This window comes from Amblyomma mixtum, chromosome 5 (genome assembly GCF_055824585.1).
Source record: "Amblyomma mixtum isolate Tamu chromosome 5, ASM5582458v1, whole genome shotgun sequence".
In the NCBI taxonomy this organism is placed as follows: domain Eukaryota; kingdom Metazoa; phylum Arthropoda; class Arachnida; order Ixodida; family Ixodidae; genus Amblyomma; species Amblyomma mixtum.
In genome coordinates, this window is record NC_143016.1 from 30,824,661 (window position 1) to 30,845,922 (window position 21,262).

The 21,262-nt window shown below is 44.9% G+C and overlaps 2 protein-coding genes across 7 annotated transcripts in view; one reads left to right on the forward strand and one right to left on the reverse strand.

The window, feature by feature from the left end:
• Positions 1-21: 21 nt before the first annotated feature.
• Positions 22-21,015, forward strand: LOC149341657 (ankyrin repeat family A protein 2-like). Of its 4 annotated transcripts, none has more exons than XM_089543793.1 (7): positions 22-205; positions 601-731; positions 2,440-2,512; positions 3,017-3,070; positions 4,814-5,044; positions 9,839-9,982; positions 20,884-21,015. In XM_089543793.1, the coding sequence occupies exons 2-7, from the start codon at positions 630-632 to the stop codon at positions 20,937-20,939; spliced, it is 660 nt and encodes a 219-aa protein (XP_089399919.1). In that variant the 5' UTR covers positions 22-205; positions 601-629; the 3' UTR covers positions 20,940-21,015. The 4 variants fall into 4 exon arrangements, with proteins under 4 accessions (XP_089399919.1, XP_089399920.1, XP_089399921.1 ...); XM_089543794.1 differs by lacking the exon at positions 20,884-21,015 and adding an exon at positions 13,829-13,915; XM_089543796.1 differs by lacking the exon at positions 20,884-21,015 and adding an exon at positions 13,829-13,915 and having other exon boundaries at positions 24-205; positions 2,440-2,506.
• LOC149341658 (U6 snRNA-associated Sm-like protein LSm6) overlaps positions 14,977-21,262 on the reverse strand; it is a 144,668-nt gene continuing 138,382 nt past the window's right edge. The window contains exons 1-4 of one of the 3 annotated variants that reach the window (XM_089543798.1): positions 17,114-17,149; positions 16,352-16,461; positions 16,152-16,265; positions 14,977-15,277 (exon numbers count right to left, since the gene is read on the reverse strand). In XM_089543798.1, coding sequence (XP_089399924.1) covers positions 15,243-15,277; positions 16,152-16,265; positions 16,352-16,442 — 240 coding nt within the window. In that variant the 5' untranslated portion in view covers positions 16,443-16,461; positions 17,114-17,149 and the 3' untranslated portion in view covers positions 14,977-15,242. Of the gene's footprint in view, positions 15,278-16,151; positions 16,266-16,351; positions 16,462-16,576; positions 16,715-17,113; positions 17,150-21,262 lie in introns of those variants that run through there. The other 2 variants (XM_089543799.1, XM_089543800.1) reach the window with 2 other exon arrangements.

The window sequence follows — 21,262 nt, forward strand, 5'->3', positions numbered from 1 at the left end:
GAACATGGTTGCTCCGCCTCTGCTTGTCCACAAGCGTTGCTACTAGCGTTGCTGCTTGTTGCCGCTGCCGCAGCGCTGCAAATGCGCGTTCGGTTACTACTTTAGGATGTAAACAAATGCTCGGGCATGGTAACGAAGAACAGCTGACGCGATCGGCGCACTGCGGAGCTCACGAGTGCAAATGAGAAGTGAAGTTTTGCCCCATGTAAGACGTCAAATGTGGTTTATGGTTAATGACGGGCTTGTTTAAAATACGTATGACAGCTTTCCAGAATGCAAACTGGTAGCGCGCTTCAGAAAGCTTGTTTCTGTGTCCAGATTTTTGTGCCATACGTTGATGTGTTACGAGTTATAGTTGTATGACCTTAAATGCAAATAAAGAGGTCTTTGATTCGAACCGTTTGAGCGAATCGGTACTCAAATAACCGTTCATAATTAATGTGCACATTTCTCAGTGCTGACGGCGTGAATATTTTGGGAAAAATATCGCTGATTTAATTAGCACCTATACATGGCTTTACTGTGGAGTAATAATTGTTTCCGATTCTGAAACTCACTCAACCAGCGTGGTGTCATGAGACGATACTGCATTATTTTCAGCTGAAACAACTGCTCTTTGGAGGAGAGCCATGCCCCACGTATGTACTGAGTCTCTCGTCGAGCAGTCAAGACCCGAAGGTAGCTCTGCTCTGCAGGGAGACACGAACAGGAGTGCATTCACACCATACAAAGTGAGCTGCAGCACATCGTTTTCGAAGAAAGTGCACGTGACTGCAATTTTTTTTACTATGATGCGCAGGTAATAACATGGGATTAATGTAAGGCTAATCCTGCTTACACCTTAACATCTCCACCGCCAGCATCAACAAATCATAAAGGTTATAATGTGTATCTCAAAAGGGAATAGCATCGAGTGAATTTTGACTGCCCATTATGTACGATATTCCTTAGTAAAATTAACTTCATGCAACAAAACTGTATGGGAAGAAATTTTGTTGTCAGGCTAAAACCTGACTATATGATAATAATAATAATACTTTAATTGCACCAAATGCAAACTCAATTTACAAACATCCGGCCTTCCAAAGCTTCATAGGGCTTGAGCGGCAGAGCCTGACAGGCAGCAGAACCACGCATACATATACATACATACGATGTCTTAATATGAGCATACGCATGATGTCTTGCTTTTAGACCAAGCCCCTGCCCAATACAAATGGATGTAGGTGCATGTTGCACGTTTTGCAGAAGGGTCATGCTGTCCAGCAAATAATTATGTTGTCTGGCTTAGTAATCAGAAAAGAGCCTACTGCAGTGAGGGGACTTCATTAAAAATTACTGCCAGATCCAATGTTCCGAGTTTCAGATACATAGGAGGAAAGGAGGGCAAAAAGCCTTTTCAGAACCACAGCTTCTACACCTTGCTTCTATCATTTCTAAAATCCAGCTCATACTGTTCAGCTTTTAGCTCTCCAGCTTTTAATCCAGCTTTTAATCTCGTGAAGCTTATTTCCTTGATACTGAGCAATATGCCAGCCATCCACACACCTTGCTGCTTGCTTGGTTTGTAACGTGCCACTCATAGGTGGCTTATTGCATAGTACTGCTCATGTCACCCTGCAAGGTTATCTCTGTGTGTTCGCAGACAGCACTCCCAATTATCCATGCCCACACCCACCAACTTCCCCCCTTGAAAAAAAAAAAACAGAAAACGCTCAGCTGTTGCTATGCAACACATAACAGTACTGCCAAATATGTCAGACATCCAAACTAAGGCTAAGCATATGAAATCTTGAAAAAAAAGAGATGAGTAACCATGTTACACAATGCATTGGAACTCTGTCCATATGGCATCAATTGTTACATTGGTGGCAGGAGCGCTTGACGGTAACTGTTGTATTTCTCTTGTGCTAGCTACGGAAAGAGTGCTGTTCTACAGGATTTCTTTTACTTGCTGTGAATAATTTTAAAATCTGTGATTAATTTGGTTTAATTTGGTGAGCAGAAGTGCAGCTTGCATTGCTTTTCCCTATAGTTCTTGTGGTGGTGACAGCATGAAGCAGTACGATGCCTATGACAAATATTTTAATATTCCTTTCTTTGCGCAGTGTGCATTGTAACTTTAGTAACATCCTGATTACATGAAAATTTTAACTGGTATGATCTTGAGTACTGTGGTGTATGTGCAGTGATTACTACAGGGGGTGTTGTTTGGTGGTGTATTACCATAAGCTTACTGTGCATCCCTGCTACTTGTGTGTACACTGTTTTATTTTTTCTTCCAGTTTCACTTTTTCACTTGCTTTTAGAGGGGCTGTCCTTTGTCCAGCTGCTTTCTGTTTCCCCAGTAGCTTTTACTCACAGTGCCCTAAAAATTTTTGCAAGGAAATAACGGTCATTATTACAATATAATTGTGTTACTATCACTATGTTCCGCAGTCCTCAACTGTCTTGACCAATCTTCAGCGTGGGAATGTGCCTACACAAACTCAGCCTGTCCCTGTCAGTGAGTGTCAGTGGTTTCTTCAGTCATTTTTCATGTGTGAATGTTTGTTTCTGATGGTATAATTAAATTGTGTATGAATGAGAAATGAAGTAACGAAACCAGTTTTGACCACTGCTTTATTGTTTGTATAGTTTTTGATTGTTGGACCTGTATGCAAAGTATTAATGAGAAAGCGGACATAATATTTTATTTTTTTCAAGCAGTTCGAAACACATTCTATGGCAGTGTATTATATTCGGTGGCATGCTCATTGTAATTACTTGCAACTTACTGTTTATTGGCATCTGTGTATACAAAAACTAATTCATTTAACATATTTACTCACTTATTGAGTAAACCTTGTTTCAAGAAAATTTTTAAAATTTGAAGGGTGGGTGAAGGGTGGGATGTATTTTGACATCAAAAATAATGAGTGTGTCATTATGCAAATGTGTTTGTGGTGAGTGAATACGGCACATAAATAATATTTTCAGCGCTGTTATGGAAGATTTTTTTTTGCATCCTTTTCAGGGCGTTGCATTCATCAGTTATCTGCTCAAGGAGAAATCTCGCCTGATCAAATAAGTATGTTGCTGCTTAATGTTGTGTCTTGAAGTTTTGCCAGTTCAGTGAAATTGTACATTTCCATTCCCAACACTGCATTCATTTTGTGGAAGCAGCATATTGGTGAAGTTATAGGTATTATGTGCAAAAAACAAAACAAAACAAAACATGAGGGCCTTAACCATTTTTTGAAAAAAAAAAAATCATTCAGGTTGCCTGCTATGATGTCTGTAATGAGTGGCTATGCTCTTTTCAAATTTTTTTGCCAAAACTCCAGTTGTAATCGGTTCCATTGCCCTTATAGGGTATGCATGAGTTACCATCTAGATTGTTTCAATATCTTTCATTGAATTATCATATGAGATTATACTAATCTGACTCACTAATATGCCTTAGACAAAGTGGAGACGTGGACAGGACAAGCGCTTGTCCCGTCCACGTCTCAATCTATTTTCTGGGGTTGGCCTACTTCCAAAAATTTGGGGATGGGCCAAGTACCAAATTTTGGGGGTCCTCAGGTTTTCAAATTCGGTAGTGCCCCATGATTGCTCCACTGATGGTCATGTGGTGTTGATGACATCACGACCCTCTCAGGCTGTATTTATTTCTCATATCAGAGTTTTGTTTTTATGTTTATTTATTGGCACCTCGAAGACTCACTAGGGGCATTACATAAGGGATGGGCTAATACATGATTTAATTAGTTCTCTGATGAATGACTTGAAAGACTCAGGGCAGCACAGATAATGACTTCGGGGGGGCAAGCCGTTCCAGTCTTTTGCATTCTGGGTGAAGAATGATTTCAGAAGTGCAGTAGTGGACGCTCAATATAGATGGATGGCTTTCAGATGGCTGGTGCGAAGTGCAGGGGTGATAATGGAGTGACTCAGAGGTGAATGATAGAACTTGTGGAAAAGGCAAAGTCTGGTAATTTTCCGACAGGATTTCAGGCTGGAGAGGTTAGCTTTCATGTTCAGCGCTATAACACTTGTATGATGGGAGTTATCAGAATAAACAAATCTGTTGTTATGTTCACTGTGTAGACAATGATGAAGAATTTGATTATGTGCCAGCTCATGTTAAGTCTAAGCACATGCACAGAACCTCTGCAGCTGTGACTGTTCCTGAACAACGGCTGCTGTTGTCATCGGAGTCTTTTAATAATTCCTGTGCTAGAAGCCTACCGTGGCTGTTTTGCCGTAACAGTTGTAAGCCACTAGGTTCACGATGAAATACTTTATTGTTAATGCAAGGGCAGCTTTGGCCAAAGAACACCATGGCACAAAGTACCTTGTTCTACTCAAGGTGGGACCAGAGACGCAGTTTCCAAGCATTTCACACCAGTTTAGCCAGGCACCAGACCAGAGGAAAGCTTGTGCGTATCACCAGTGCGTACCCGGCAGCACTGGGAATCGAACCCCGCACCTCCTGCATGTGAGGCGGATGCTCAGACTACTAGGCCACCACTGCGGTCAATACATTATTGTGAGCATAGTCTCAATCGCAGATAATTATTTTGTTTATGACGATTAACCTGCTGTGCAAGGGTTCAGCAGGCCACCTATTTTTAGCCTGGCAAGGTTCATCGCCTTTCATAAGATATTTAATTTTGAGCCATTTGCACCTGCAGACAGCGCCAATTTGTTTCCTCTGTTGGCCTACTTTAGCACTCTTTCTGCAGCATATGTTTGCATGTTCTGTTGATGTGAGAACTTCTTGTGGATGACAGCTGGAGCTTAATCAAGTCATGCCTTCCTTGTGCAGCGCCTGAGCGACTGGACTTGCGAGATGAGGGAGGTCTGACACCACTGCTGTGGGCCAGTGCACATGGGCAGCTCTCGACAGTGCGGCACCTGCTCGCAAAGGGTGCTCAGGTTGGTGCTCAGGGCCTGAAGGGCGAAACAGCCCTGCTGCTGGCTGCTGCTCAGGGGCACTCACACGTGGTGCGCTACTTGCTGCAGCATGGTGCCAACCCAAACCAGGCTGACCAGGCAAGTTCTCCCTGTATTCTTGCTGACGTGGTACTGCCTAAATGTTGCATTTTGAAGATTGGTTTGTTTATTTCATCCTCTGAGGTTCCAGTTCCGACATTAAATGAGGGGTGAGCATTGCTGCATTTGTAGGTGGGAGTAAAAAAACAGCACCTATTAGCACTGCATATAATCATACCTGATGCCCAAGGTAAAGCTCAAGCAGAGGTCAAATTTGGTAATGGCAGTGGTGGGAATGCTGTGGAAATCTATTTTCTTACAGCGACAGCTGTTAACGCCTATTCCTGGGTTTCACGTCGTAGTAGTATGTCGGTGGCATAAACAGTGGGTGCATTGCCATGGGAACCACCCATAGGGTGGTTACTTTGCAAGAAGGAAGGTATCATGTGAGCGGAGAAATGAGTAACCGGTGGGCATTTACCACAGGAACCATCCATAGGGTGGTTGCCGTGGAAGGAGGGTATTGGGAGAACGGAGGATTCCCCAAACGAGGATGGTTACCCTGGAAGGATGGTGCTTAGCATAGGAGTGTAAGAAGGCGCAACTGGCTGACGGTTGCTACGAAAACCACCAAGAGGGTAGTTTAGTTATTCTGGAAGGTCGTGGACGGTTATCATAGAAGGAGGCTTTATGGCAAGAGCGTAGGAAGGCATAACTAGAGGATGCTTACAGCGGTAACTGTTCAGAAGGAGGAGGGTTTGCCGAGAGTGGAGAAATACCTAACTGGAGGATGATTACTGTGGAAGGAGGAGGATATGACGAAAGCGTGAGAGGGTGCACCTAGTGTGTGGTTGCCATGGGAACCAACCTCCTTGAAGGACAAGGAGGGTTGCCATGGAACGAAGGTATGGCGAGAGGAGGAAGTATGGCAATAGTGTATACTCCATTTCATACATCAGGTGCAACATTGTCAAAGCTAGCGTTCTTGTTTGCGCCAACATCTGCGATCGAAGTGTGTTCCTTGCGATCATCAAAACATAATGAATTCTTTGCATGTGTGTCTATTACATGATACAGTTATCATGAACTTGATTAAATGCGCTCTTATTGCTGACGACATGCTATCGCTTTCTCGTGCCTTAGATCACTCGGCCACAAAACAAGTGGGGAGTAACACACCTCCCTTTATTTTTAGTGTGAAAGCACTACTCAACGTGGTCAAACCCAACCAAGAATCTTGTGTGAAGCTTGACCTCGGGGGTCACCTTAGCCAAACCTAGCAAAGCAACAGCCCATGCAGAAATATTGCTGTGACTGGGTTTCAAACCCGCGGCGGCGCGAAAATATTAGCTTCGCTGGCCACTGCATGAGAGCACTATGCTGTCTCCACAGCCAGTCATGCCTCGTGTTAAACTGCAACACACTCTTGCGCGCTGTGCATTGTACATCGTGGTCTTCATCAACTTCCATCTGCAGCGCAAACAGATCTCTGATCAGCTTAATCTCGATCAGAGCTTAACTTGAGCCTAATATTGTCACCTGATGTGTGGACGACCCAGCAGTACAAAACCATAAGCCAGCCAGGCTAAACACGTGCTTTCACATGTCTACTTGGTTTAGCTACATTAAAACCGTACCGCTTTTTTGATGTGGACTACTTCCATACCTCTCACTGTGTTGCACACGATGTATGAAACGGAGTAGAGGAAGGCTTACCACGGTAACAATCCGGAACATGGTAACCGTTACCATCCATTACATGGTTACCATAAGGAACGTGGTTACTGTGGAATGAGGAGCAAGCATATGGTGAGAGCGGAGGAATGTAGCACGGTCCATCTGTCACAGCTGCTGCAAAATGCGCCACCTGAAGAGAGGATCATCGGTAACGCTGCACTTCTAGAACGGCACACTGGAGAGCATACCTGAACCAAAAAATGACTGTGGAAAACTAAAAGAGTGCCCTGTAACCATGCAGATGTGAGATTGCTCTCATGCTTTCTACCACAACATATCTTAGAGTACAAATACTCTGAGAGCTATTGCTGTTAAGGTATTTAAGATAAATACCTTAACCACTGGTAACCGTCCTCCAAATTTTTTTATTTATTTAGAAATACTGCAAATCCTAATTGGGATCATTGCAGGAAGGGCACATGTTCAAAATATGACAAAGAAAGTACAGAAAACACTGCAGTGCAACAGTATATGGACAGAGGTAGCTCTGTCCATGCTACATAACGGAGGTGGAAGTGTGAATGCTAACAGAAAGGGTTCAACTTAAGTTGAGGACAACGCAACGAGCTATGGAAAGAAAAATGATAGGTGTAATGTTAAAGGGACACTGAGGAGAAATTGAAGTTGGCTTGTATCGACAGAATACCAGCTCCTGATTACAAAAACGCCACTCATACTGACAACAAAGCTCTTGTAACATAGAAAAGAGCAAGAACCAAAATACAGGTATCGCCGCCACAGGCCAAACTCGCAAGTACAAGCGTGATGACGTCATAGGACAAAACAGTGTTGCTAGAACGAATGGTTCTAGCAACACCAGGAGCCGAGAAACCATGAATCACTGAGGTGCAGCCAATGCATGCGCAAATCTCCTTGACGTCGCCAGATGGCGCCACGTGCCCGGCAGCTACGCGCGCTCCTGAAGCATCGGGACAAATCAGCGCCTGTTTTCCGGCGGTAGGCGGGCTCCCGGTATTCCGCTAGCGGTAACAAGGTACACGGTATGCTAAAGGTGTCTATTTGCGAGAACTTCGTTGACGACTTCGAGAACGAGATCCATCGTAACGCTGGCAAAATGCCAGTGCAAACGTAATCGAAGCGACTGTAGCGACGGCCGCAATAGCCGATAGATGCCTTCAACGTGCGGCCGGCGGTAGCTTTCTTTTCGGCTGCTGCTAGGCCGCACTGCTGGCTGCCAGAAATCACGGAGTCTGCGCTACATCATGCGCACGTCATGTTTCACGTCTCTTAGTCCTGTGTCGTCATAGGAGAATCCCAAGTCTGAATCAGAGCGGCGGGAAAAACTTTTTCAACTTCGAATCCAAATTTCTTAGAAATAAATGCATCTTTCGCTGCCGGCCAAGTGGCCACAAAGCCATGGCATGCCGAACTATTGGATTTTATTATAAAAAAAATATTAATAGTGATCTCCTCAGTGTCCCTTTAAGCCATTGGATTAAACTTGTATGTTGTTACAAATGGGCGAATTTTATGAAATTGCTCCAATGGTGCGCCAAAATACTCTTCCATCAACCGAGAGCCGTAAGGCTAATGCGAGATGGCAGAGGCCGCAGCCTAATGTGCAAATGCTTGACTCCGGTGTCACCTCCCGGTGTTTTACGTGAAAGATGACCGATGCAACCCAGTCCCACCCCGTTTCACTTTCTAACCCTTTACTGCCTAGAGTTATCACATGATGTGCACGCATTTCGAATGTCTGCCTTGACGGCGCTGCCAACATTGACCAAAATGACAGCAAGTGAACATTGCAGAGAAAACATTAGAAAGGGCTTAAATATTTGAAAATATCGGTCTTTCTAGATTTACCAGGCTTTTGCACAGTACCGTCATGTGTCCCATTGGGCCACCGTGTTACTGCTAGTAAGGTTTCGTGTGCGGACAGCTCATAGCTTGATTTCATGGCTTTCAGGGACCTCACGCTAATTGTAACAGGGCCATCGATATTCGAGCTTCTGGTTTGTTTGTATAGTAGAACTGCGCTGATTCTAGCTTTCATGGTGGAAAGTTGGTTCATTTAACTGAGTATACCAAATAAATTGAATCACTCTAATGATGATGTCGTATTCTTTGTAGCTTGGCATTCAGTGGCCACATTGCACACACGTGATCTCGAGCTAGTGTCATTGCCAGACATCTTCTGCCACACGAGCTTGAATTATAGTGCAAGTAAACCAGCTGAACTGAGTCTCTTCATCACAAAAACTTGAAGCAACACAGTGCATGGGATGCATACGGCAGTACTGAGACCATGATTGGAGAAAAGTACTTTTTAAAAGAGGAAATTTTCTGCCTGACTGTTTTCCTTCTTGGGAGAGAAATAAACAATGTGTGACATGCAGAGTAGAGAATGAAGAAGGCAAGGCGAATGGTGTAGTTGCAATATGCTTGACAGGTGTTGCAGCATCTGGCCAGTTTACGCTGCGGGAGACTGTATATTGTGATTGTTGTGGACAAAACAAGGGAGTTATATCATGAGATATGCTCTTAGAAAAGACTCACCAGCAAATTCCAGTCTCTGTGGAAAACCTGAGCACAAAAGGGTTGGTCATCTAGGCAGGAGAAGCATTAAAGGGACACTGAAGACAAACTAAAGTTGGCCTGTATCGATAGGGCACTGCACTCTACTCACGAAGAGACCACTGTCGCCAAAAAGGAAGGTTGTGTAAGCTAGAAAAGACCGAGAAATGAAGTACAGGCGTCGTCATCGCTGGCCGATTTTGCAAGTAAAATGCATGCGTGAGCAGTGATTTTTTTTGAGCGGATCCCACTGCTACACACCGCTATTCACTTCAAAACGGTGGCAACCTGTCCTTTTCGGCAAGTTTGAATTGACTGGCAGGAAAATTTTTAAAATCAACTTTCTTGGTGATATGCGAGTCTTGCTGTGGCACAAATGTCACCATACGCAGAAAGAGCCAAAAAACAAATTTCTTACTGACAACAGTAAGAAATGGAGTTTTCCTCAGTGTTCCTTTAACTTCTGCTGCTTTTCAAGACGCAATTCTTAGTGGATGTTGGTTACTTGAGCAGGCCCACACACATGAACAGAGCGTGGAAACGCAGAGCCTGAAAACATTGGTTGTGTATGTTGCCCAGGAAGGAAACACTGCCCTAATGTATGCTGCCCTTGGAAACCACGCTGCCACTGCTCAAGAACTACTGTCAAATGGCGCTGACATGTGTGCACAGAACAGCGTCTTCGACACTGCATATGACCTTTCAGTTGCAATGAGTGCGCGACAAGGTGAGCCTTTCATTACCACCACACTGAACTGGTGTGCAGCCATCACCATGGCACTGCAATGCTGCTCTGAGAACTACCAGTTTTGTTCACAACAGAATTAAACGGTGCATGGCTGCTTGATCTCTAATCCATAGGGCGTACATTGATGTTTTCAGCGATGTTGACTTGAGCTTCATCATGATTAAATGCAGAGATGCGAGTTGCTTCACCTCAAAACGGCTCTGTGTGTAGTGACCATTTCAGTTTTGGTTGACTGCTTCATCTTGTGTGTTAAGATGCAAGTCTTGCCACACTACCAAGCTTCCAAATATAAGTTGTAGCAAGATGGCTGCTTACCCTTCTGTGGAGCAGACGTGTTCTTCCAGTTTCTTGTTAATGCACAGACTCATTAACTTTATGTGGCAACTTCAGCAAGATCAACGGATCTTACAAATGGCACTTCTGCATGCTACATAGCAGCATGTGTTTGTATGCATCCCATGCTCTGTCTGGTTTTCACATTGGTTTTCTCTTTATTGAGCCATGTGTAAAGCAACCTATTATTTTGACTTGGTAAATGTGTTTGTCAATTGTGTGGTGTATCCAGCCATTTTGTGGAACAAAGCGACAGTAGTCATGTGGATGACAGGCAGTCGCTGCAAGAGCAAAGCGACAGTAGTCATGTGGATGACAGGCAGTCGCTGCAAGAGCAAAGTGACAGTAGTCATGTGGATGACAGGCAGTCGCTGCAAGAGCAAAGCGACAGTAGTCATGTGGATGACAGGCAGTCGCTGCAAGAGAAAAGCGACAGTAGTCATGTGGATAACAGGCAGTCGCTGCAAGAGCAAAGCGACAGTAGTCATGTGGATAACAGGCAGTCGCTGCAAGAGCAAAGCGACAGTAGTCATGTGGATGACAGGCAGTTGCTGCAAGAGCAAAGCGACAGTAGTCATGTGGATGACAGGCAGTCGCTGCAAGAGCAAAACGACAGTAGTCATGTGGATGACAGGCAGTCGCTGCAAGAGCAAAGCGACAGTAGTCATGTGGATAACAGGCAGTCGCTGCAAGAGAAAAGCGACAGTAGTCATGTGGATAACAGGCAGTCGCTGCAAGAGCAAAGCGACAGTAGTCACGTGGATAACAGGCAGTCGCTGCAAGAGCAAAGCGACAGTAGTCATGTGGATAGCAGGCAGTCGCTGCAAGAGCAAAGCGTAATTGAATGCCATTGTGGCATTTGCTTTCCATTAATGTGGAAGCTTATTGCTCAAGTCGAAAGTGGTCGCACAATAGCCTCCTTGCAGTGAAATCTTCAAGTGAACTAAGCGTTGCCAGCTTGGCATGTAAAAAGTGTCAGGTGTGAAGGTATCCTCGAATACCTCTTTGCCTATTGCCAGACAGCAGGGCACCTACATGCAATGTCATCCTGAATTTTTTCTAAATGCATGCAGAACATGAGTAGATGAATAATGAATTTGCGCTGCTTCCTCCAACTTGCCTAGACGTGTGCTTCAGGGATCATTGCCTCGCATAGCAAGGATGTGTTCCATTACCATTGCCCTGACACCCCTCCCTTCTGCACCAGCTTCTCTACATTATAATGGCAGCTTTTGCTCTCGGAGCTGGTAGGAGCCTAGTGCAGTGGTTGCACCATCTAGTGACAATTACCGAAATGGAGAAAACTGCAGTGCAAGGTGCTGGTGGAGAGCTTCGCAACTGATTAAAGTCTATATGAAAGAAGCCAGCAGTAATTAAAACCAAGGAAAGTATACGGGATATATGGAGTTTGTGGGTTCTAATCCAACCGGTGGCATGTGGCTGTTTTTTCTTCTACTTCCTAGTCATTTTTCTTTCGTGTAAAAAAAAAAACGATTATGCTGCTAATTTCTCATCAATCAACAGAAATAAAATCCATGCTGCGCTTAAGTACTCCACTGCAAGAATCATGCGTGTTGACCCATGTTTCCGCTTCTGAAGGTGTTCTTGCTCTCGTTCCTCTTCTGTGGTCAAATATCTTGCCCGAGACTTCCTTAGGCGATCATTCTGTTGATCCTCTTCTGTGGTAAGGATCTTGCCTATAGCTTGAAAGCGACCGCATTCTCTGTGGCTGGCAGCAGATTTGTGCAAGGTTCTACTGATGTCGACACCATTGTGCTAGGTCATAGGAACACAGTTAGTGTGTGAAATTTTCAGAGGCGAGTCAAAATGGTCATTCCATCTCGAGCGACAGGCATTAGAGACTTTCCCGCCACCAGTGTGCACCCGTTGATTGGTCCCGACGCAGTAGGCGTATGGCACCGCGTGGCACCATCTGGCGCCGGTGCCCTCATGGCAATTCTTGTGCAGAGATCCGCGTACCGCGTGTGCGTATGTGCTGGAAGCTCCTCTGGCCTGCCATTGCATAGTTTAACAAGAATTTCCTTTGGGATGCCGCGAGTGTGTGCCTTCGCAACATCTTTATTTTAGGTGACAATTTAAAATCCCGAGTTGACCCAGCTGAAATTGACAATATCATGAACTAGCACTTACAAGAAACAGGAAATGAGAATTTTATGCAGGTCCTAGAAGTGCAGCTTTGGACGGACAAAACTCGCGGGCAAAGAGCGGCGAAAATGTAGTCATTAAATGCATTCCTGCATTAATATAAACAGCCCCCATGGTTTCCTTGGTTCCAAAACTGTTGGCTTCTTTCACATATAATAACGAGCTCGTCAATTCTATACCCCCCTTTCCCAATTGTAATCTAGTGGTGTTGGGTGCAGCTACCTTATAGCCAGTGCTAGCCAGTATCTGCACAATGGGCAGATATGGGAAGTTTGTTCAGGCTTATAGTTAGTTTTATTCAGCTGTTCAAATATAAACTAAAACAGTACCAGGCGGAAATGCCGCAGACCTTTGTCAATTCAGCAATTGCCAATTTTGTTTGGAGTAAAAAATGCAAAATTATCTTCTGCAAAGAGCACTGCAGCTTTTCTTGCATTCTCTGCTAGGCAATTTAAATGGATTGCATAGTGTGCACATATTAATGTTTGCACTTGCTGAAAGAGCAGAGCATCTGGAAACTGTTCACATAGCTTCACTAATGTCTCGTGACTAGGACACGAGGCCAACTGCCAAGGGCATAAAAAAAAAAAAAAACAGCTGCCATCTAGCTGGTTGAAAGCGACAGCTCAAATCCTAGGTTGGCATGTGCAAAGCAGCAGTTTTCTGGGACGATGACATATGCTAAGCTAAAAGTGCCTCTTGGAGAGGCTTGTGGCTCTCAGCTACATTGAGCTTTCCAAAATTGATGAGTAACTGGGAAGCCTTGCCAAGTGATTATGAAGACAATGCAGTGCATACTTGGAGAGTTTCTGAGCAGATGAAACCTATTTTATCAGATGATGAGCGCTGCAAGTAGCTTGCCTGCTTGAATGAACTTAAAGTCCTTTGAAGTAGACTGGGGCAACGCTGCCAAACCCTTCTGCTGCTTTTCTTAAATCCTAGGCACTATCAGCTCAGATGGTAAGCAGTTATGGGAGATTTTATTCTGATGAAGCTGTTCAACTATGTAGGATACCTTGTGAAACGAGGTGACACAGATATTTTGAATAACTAGTAACTTGACAGTGGTGTGCTGAAAAAGCATTACGACAAACTGCACAGTACTGCAGCGGGTAAATGGCAACATGCTGCTGTTTGGCCGATGATGCCTGCAGCATTGTGTTGCGCGGCTACGGTAGTCGGAACTGGGCGCCCAGAGACAGAAACCTTCCTAACAGTTTCCACCTTCTTCCGCCACTTTACATTGCAATTCATGCATATGCCAGTGCGCACTGTTTCCAAGGTGCTACATATCTAACTGCATTGTAACATTTTTTTATCTTCCAGTGCAGCAAGTCCTGGACAACTATATTCTGAAGCTGCTGCAAGGATGATCTCAGGCTCTGTGCCATTAAAGCAATGCTTACCATTGAAGATTGTGCAGTTACTGGGAAAGTGCAAAAGTAATTGGCAGCCAGTCATGCTGCTGCTAATTTCATATATCAAGGATGATCCTGGCTATGCAGTTGCAACTTTGCAGATGTCTGCAGACTAGGGGTGTACGAATATTTGACAATTTCGAATATTCAGTCGAATGGCAAAATATTCGATTTTTGATTCGACCTGAATGTCTGGTTTTCGAAATCTCGAATTATTCATCTCAATAATGTTTCTGGAAGGCTTGTTTCATGTGGTTTGAGTTCAGCATACCTCCTCCGGCATGGCACTGCGGCACATGCGCAGCCAAAGCCCAGACTCCATGGAGACTTCCTAAGCGAATGCGTTGTGCCGACAGCATCTGTCGCAGCCACTCTTCTTCACGTGAAATTCTCTAATCAAGTGAGATGACGCTAGCACAAAAGGGAGCTAGCATGAGACAATAGACATGAGTGCCTCTTCCCGATGCCTGCAGGGTGGCACTACTTCAAAGCAACAGGAGTGCAATAACACAGTTGAAATGAAAAGCAGCAGTCTGAGGTCCCACGGAGAAGTCTCACACCCCACAAATACAGTGGCACAACATGTAGGTCATCTCCCCCAATCTGTCAGATGGAAATTTTTTTGCAGGAAGTCAACACAGCTTCAATGGGATAGACAAAGCTTCGATACTTTTTTTTTTTTTTTTCATGTAATGGTCTTGCGTGCTAGAAAAATAAGATTTTGAAAATGGCTTCTTGTGCCGTTCAACCTTTTTTGTGAGCCAGAAGTTTTCGAAATGTTCATTTTTAATTTGCTCCAAATTTGAATTTTTTTCACACGTCTGTGGTGTGAGGATACCAGAGATAGTCTTCACTGTATATGTTTCGCTGTATGCTGCCAATGTCAAACAGGACATACAAAAGGGGTGCGCTTACAAGTTGGCAGTGATAAGTTGAAAGTATCTTTGACAGCATTCAGTTGGAAATAAAGCACCTGAAGCTACTGAGGCTGGTAGCCACATTACACGGCGCATGTTTCACAGCCATGTTTCAGAGGTGATGAAACAGATTCACAAATGCTTATTCAAGGTGCTTTACTTGTACCCGTGGTACTCACTCTTTCAATTGCACAAAACAAAACTTCATATCATAGCCAACTTAGCATGACATGTTGAAAAATATGTTTTACACATGATGCACAAGGAAATGAGAAAAAGAAAAAGCAATGCTGCCTTGCAGGACAGTGCTGATGAGATACGGTTAGAGTGACTCTTGGAGTAATCACTGAAAATGGTAGTAAACTGCACTCCCAAGCAGTCTTTGGAGGCCATGCTGCTTTTCTTTTATATCCTCCTCTTCTGTGTGCTGATGTACAAGACTGAAAGAAATAAACAAAAAACCATCAAGGTTCTACACTAATAAGGTCACTCGGGAGTTTAATGGTGAGGAAAAAGTGCACGCAATGCACTGCAAAATGATGTTTCAAATAGCAGCTTCACAGCAAAACTGCCATCGTTCCAAGACGGCACACTAAAGGGCCTGCAGAAACAGCCGACAGTTTCCTGGTGAGGAAATGTGTGTCCCACACGCACTCAACATAACAGCACTGGTCTCTGCACAAAACATGACTTCGAAAGCAAGCAACACACCAAGTAATGTAAAGGTTTGGCTCTTGTTTTGAAGAGTTCGTCAAGGCAGAAAGGAAATAAAGTGCTGCATGGACGTATGCAAAAAAAAAAAAAAAAGAAGGCAACGGGATAAAGTGCTAACAATAGGCAAGTGGATAAAGGAAATAACAATAACGAAAGCCAAGTTTCTGCTCTAGCAATTATTTTTGTTTGCTTTATCACTCCGCGTAGCACTAACTTTCCCTAAGTGCGTTTGCTGGTTTATTGACGGTAGCAGCAGCACACAAGGGCTGGCACATAATCACCGCAGTTGCCGGCATCACTGCGGTGAATCACGTGCAGGTGGTTTAAAATTAGGCTAGAAGCCCTTCAAGCTTTCTCCTTCGGTAACGGAACAACATTTGGCTTCAATCGCTCGTCCGATACAAGTGGTGGGCTAATTCTTTCGGTTGAAAACAGACACATCACTGCACGAGTGATGCGCAAATATTGAATAAACTAGCTCTCCTCAATAACTGCTTTTGGCCTCCTTACAACGACTTGCCGGTCCAAGTATGACAGCCACATGACATAACAAAAATATTTTTCAGATGTCGCAGATTTGCTCCAGAGGCTGCAGCTCACCGTTATTTCCTCGAATAAAAGCGTCGCCGTACTTGTTCTTCAGCTGACCATTTACGTACTCTTCAGTCTGTTCAAGGGCAATGTTCATGTAGCCGTCGAGACATGCAAGAACACCTACGAGAGAGAGAAGTACAGGAGAATGTGACTGTAGCAGGGCAGTAGCATCAAGTGAGCATGCACCAAAAGCACAGTCATATTACCTCGGTAATCCAAGCCAGAGTTTAACTTGACGACAACAGGTCGACCGATGATTTGCTTCAGAAATTCACTGGGTGTTTGGCGTCGACTCATTGTTGCGCTGCACACACGCCTGCGTAAACAAACCTGATTTGAAATACGGAACAAGAAATATACAACGACCACTGAGTCTGACCAACGCTCATATATGAAGTTGAAAATAACACTCGCAAAACAAAAAACCATACCCGAAGGTTGCTCCAAATGCGCAGTGAATAAAACGCCGGAAAGCAAGCACGCAACACTTCAAGCCTTGAATGCCAACTGGTTTGGATTACGATTTGGATTGTAGCGGCACAGAGCTGGCTTATAAGGCCCATTGTTGCATGTTTTTTTCTTCAGAGCCGCTAGGCAGCGGCTCTCGTGGCTCAAAAGGGCTGAAAACGTATTTAAAGAAAATGACAAATTTTAGTGTCAATTTATAACACAGGTAAATAAAAATAAAGAAAAGAAGCTAAGCATGGTGGCAACTGCCACTATACCACGTTTCAAAGGGGACGCCCCTATCCCGAAGCTACTAGAGTTACTGTAAAGGAAAACTTTCTTTCTTTCTTTCCTTCCTCCATGTACTAGGCAGAGCAACGGGCCCCCTATCCTCCATCCGTCCATCGTAGCGTTCACAAATGAAAAATGAACGGTGCTAGAGTGCCGCACAGAAGGAAAGGCAAAAGCGAAAATGCTTTTAACGTTGCTGTTTAAACAATGCATGCTTAATTCTCACTCACGGCGTATTCCTATCGGCGATCTCCAGTACGCTTCTTTTAAAGGCCTGTGTCCTAAGAGCATTTGACGTGAAGACATTTGACCTAAAGGCCTTCGACCTTAAGCCTTTCACGCTTGGGGAAAGCATTTTCTGCAGGGAAGACCAGGAAAGGGAGCCGGTTTAGTACTCGTGTAATCGCACCTCGCAGGTAGCGCCACGAGAACTGACGCACTCGAATCGAGTTCACGTAAACAGAGGGTCGACGAGTTGGGCTGGCCTTGCTCAGCTCGATCCCCTGACTCAACCCGCCGATGTCGGGTTCACGTAAACGAGGCTATAGTCGTGGATATTGGAGCCACAGAGGTTGGAGAAGCAGAACCGAAGCCGATCACACGTCAATCGTCAACGACCATTTCCTTCCACCATGCCAGTGGCCGATCTGTGACCACGTGCTGTACCCTAATGGAGTGCAACTGTGCGTGCAAATAACGCACTTTTTTTTTACTTTCTAACTTTAGTATAAACCTATTATCCTAGGGCAAACTAAAATTAAAGATATGTCTACTTAGTTAATGTCTTAAGATGACGTAGTCGAGAAACGCTCATGTCAGCGGACGGCGTCGCATGGTCGTTTTAAAAGCGAAAAAAAAAAAAGCAACGATTTCAAACGGGGTTATTATCTGCTGACTCAATATTGCATACTCATGTAATCAAGACAAGCCATCGAAGAGTCTGCAGCTCTGTACCCAATCGCAGTGGGAGGCCGCGCTACTCAGACGTTCAACTCCGAGTCCCGGAGCGGGCCGAAGAGGCCGCCGAACATCGTCGGTCGGCCACCTGGCGTTCGGCCTAGAAGAGGAGCACACCGCGGGGAGGGGAACACCACCCCAACCCGTCCTAAGACCTCTTCTTTAATAAAGATTACCTCCTCCTCCGCAATATTGCGCCTAAACAATTCGGAATTGGCATGTGTGTTCCCTAGCAAGGGAACAGCAGTTCGCTATTGGTAGCGAGGTGCTGGAAGTAGTAAGAGAATATGTCTACTTAGGGCAGGTAGTGACCGCAGATCCGGATCAGGAGAGGGAAATAACTAGAAGAATAAGAATGGGGTGGAGCGCATATGGCAGGTTCTCTCAGATCATGAGTGGTAGCTTACCAATATCCCTGAAGAGAAAAGTATACAACAGCTGTATCCTACCGGTACTCACAAATGGGGCAGAAACGTGGAGGCTAACAAAGAGGGTTCAGCTTATGTTAAGAACAACGCAGCGAGCTATGGAAAGGAAAATGATAGGTGTAACGTTAAGAGATCGAAAGCGGGCGGAGTGGGTGAGGGAACAAACGCGGGTTAATGACAACTTAGTTGAAATCAAGAGGAAGAAATGGGTTGCAGAAGAACTTGAAATGGGCTTGGGCAGGGCATGTAATGCGAAGGCAAGATAACCGCTGGTCCTTAAGGGTAACGGAGTGGATTCCAAGAGAAAGCAAACGTAGCAGGGGACGGCAGAAAGTTAGGTGGGCGGATGAGATTAAGAAGTTTGCTGGATACAGTGGCGGCAAATGACAAAGGACAGGGTTAATTGGAGAGACATGGGAGAGGCCTTTGCCCTGCAGTGGGTGTAGTCAGGCTGATGATGATGATGATGATGTGTAAGCAAGAAAAATTACAATCGGGCAGCTTCTTCATATTCTTTTCACAAGCCCTTTTAAGACTGTCATCCCTTCCGACGGAAGATGGTTGGTTGGTTGGTTTATGGGGTTTAACGTCCCAAAGCGACTAAGGCTATGAGAGACGCCGTAGTGGAGGGCTCCGGATATTTCGACCACCTGGGGTTCTTTAACGTGCACTGACATCGCACAGTACACGGGCCTCTAGAATTTCTCCTCCAAAGAAATTCAATCGCCGCGGCCGGGATCGAACCCACGTCTTTCGGGTCAGCAGCCGAGCACCATAACCACTGAGCCACCGCGGCGGTCCTTCCGACGAAAGACTGACCTCGTGCCTGTCGCCGCAACCCTGCAATGAGTTTATCCAACACTTCGGCAGACATGTGAAGGAAGAAACTGTGAAGAAATCAATGAAGTAACATTTTGGCATTTTGTTCGACAGCACTGCAGACGTTTCGCACGACAAGTAATATGTCATGTGCGCATCAGTGATGACAAAATGACAGTAATAGAGTCATTCTGAACATTTTTCCCATACAAGGAAAACCCGCTATTAAGCTTACATAACGTTTACTCAAACAATTCGAAGACGACAGTTCGGACATAAACTGATGGGAAAATGCATATGAAAATTGGTTTTCGAGGAAAAGAAATGGCGCAGTAACTGTCTCACGTAACTCGGCGGACACCCGAACCGCGCCGCAAGGCAAGGGATGAAAGAGGGAGTGAAACTGATGGCGCACAAGCCGGAATTAAGCAAGTCAATTCGAAGGCCCGCTTTATGCACTGTGCAAATCATTCCCCGAATCTTTGCGGAGTGCATTCACTTGAAAGCGGCAACGCATGCGCGATGTTTTTTGGGACTTTTGAAGCTATGTACATGTTTTTTTTTTCTCGACCTCGTCTCAACAACGGGAACTTAGCTGAATGATTCCGGTGTGGCAGTCAAAAATCTCAGCCAGACGAGGTGGAGCGCTCACTATATACGAAGCAGTGCGTGGAACAGGAATGAGCTACAAGCAGATAATCTCAGCACTGCAAGCACTGCTAGACGCCAAGTAGAACGTGGAGACAGGGCGAACACACCGAGTTTGGTCACTGCAGCATGCGCCTTTTCTTTTCTGGGTTTTCTGTACTTGTGAGAAGTCAACCAAGCACAGAAGTGGTTACAGACGGCAAGAATCAGCCTCCAGCACTGCACTCTGAATCTCAGACCATTAAGGATGTCCCTGGAAGGGCAGCGCGTTGAAGTGTTGGAAAAGGCCATCGCGCAAGCCATAAATGGTTGGCGTCACCTTTTAAACTCCGTGTTTGGAAACGTTCACCCCATCAATATAGAGCAACAATGTGATAAATGAGCTATTTTGCCCTTCACTGATTAATGAAGCATAAAGGAAGATTCTCCTCTATTCAACTCACATTTGAAATAAAGTTTCTTGGTCTCAATGCTCCCCATATTTTGAGATGGAGTAAAAAAAAAAACGAAAATTTACAAGGCACTTAATTACATTTCGTGTTGAGCCTGAAGTCCGCAGGCGTGCTTCTTCTCTTCCGTCACTGCTGCTCGTTTACGCTGAAGCTATGAAGCCGCCGATGCTCCATCTTCAACGATATACTTCCGTGGTTGCCCTCTCCGCTAGCTGGGAGCTGTCTAGACACGTCTGCACCCAACTAAGCGTATTTATCAACTGACGCAGAGTCCGACACCGCGCTCGGGCATGTCACGTGACCAGCGCATCTGCAAACTCGGCCATGTCACGTGATCTTGTGACGTCACACAGAAACAGGGATGAATTTATTGAAAAAAAAAATGGCTGGTTTTGGCTTGGTTTTGTGGGGTTTAGCGTCCCAACGAGACTCAGGCTTTGAGGCTTCGGATAATTTCGACCACCTGGGGATCTTTAACGTGCACTGACGTCGCACATCACATCACACTGGCCTGTCATCAGTCGTTACGGTACTCCGAATCCAAATCTCTTAGCAATAAATGCATCTTTCGCCGCTCCAGACAGGCGACAACAAAGCCACGAATTGACGAACTAACAGATTTTGCTAACGAAAAAAAATTGATAGAGTTGTCCCCAGTGTCCCTGTAGTTAACCGTTGAACTTTCTTCCCATTCAGGTGAAGACGAATGCTTCAGGAGGCCAGTTTATGACGGCACCAGCTGTTGGCGATGACCTGCACGTTGCTTTGGTCGCGGAAACCTTGACTGATGAAGCAGAGGTGGAGGCATATAGTGTAGAGCCGATTTAAGGGCAGCCGCTTGAATAAACAGTTTGCAATGAATGCTTCACATAACGATATCATCAGCGTACACCAAAACCTTAATCCCAGGTATAATGTACACGGCCCTTCGTTTCAGGTAAAGCTCGGTTTTGCACAATTTCTGCACTCTGAAAGTTTTCTGAAAAATAGGGTACCCGAATAGCATCCTCAAATAAGTCTGGCCTTTAAGTCAGCGTTTTCAGTTGGCTAATGATTTTCAGCCTTCTTCAGAGCG

What these genes read in the sequence shown, in the direction of transcription:
- LOC149341657 (XM_089543793.1), top strand. Translation starts at nt 630, where the DNA reads ATGCCCCACGTATGTACTGAGTCTCTCGTCGAGCAGTCAAGACCCGAA. An exon ending in AATCTCGCCTGATCAAATAA is followed by an intron (nt 3,071 to 4,813) that starts GTATGTTGCTGC and finishes TTCCTTGTGCAG; the next exon opens with CGCCTGAGCGACTGGACTTG. An exon ending in AAACCAGGCTGACCAGGCAA is followed by an intron (nt 5,045 to 9,838) that starts GTTCTCCCTGTA and finishes TTGCCCAGGAAG; the next exon opens with GAAACACTGCCCTAATGTAT.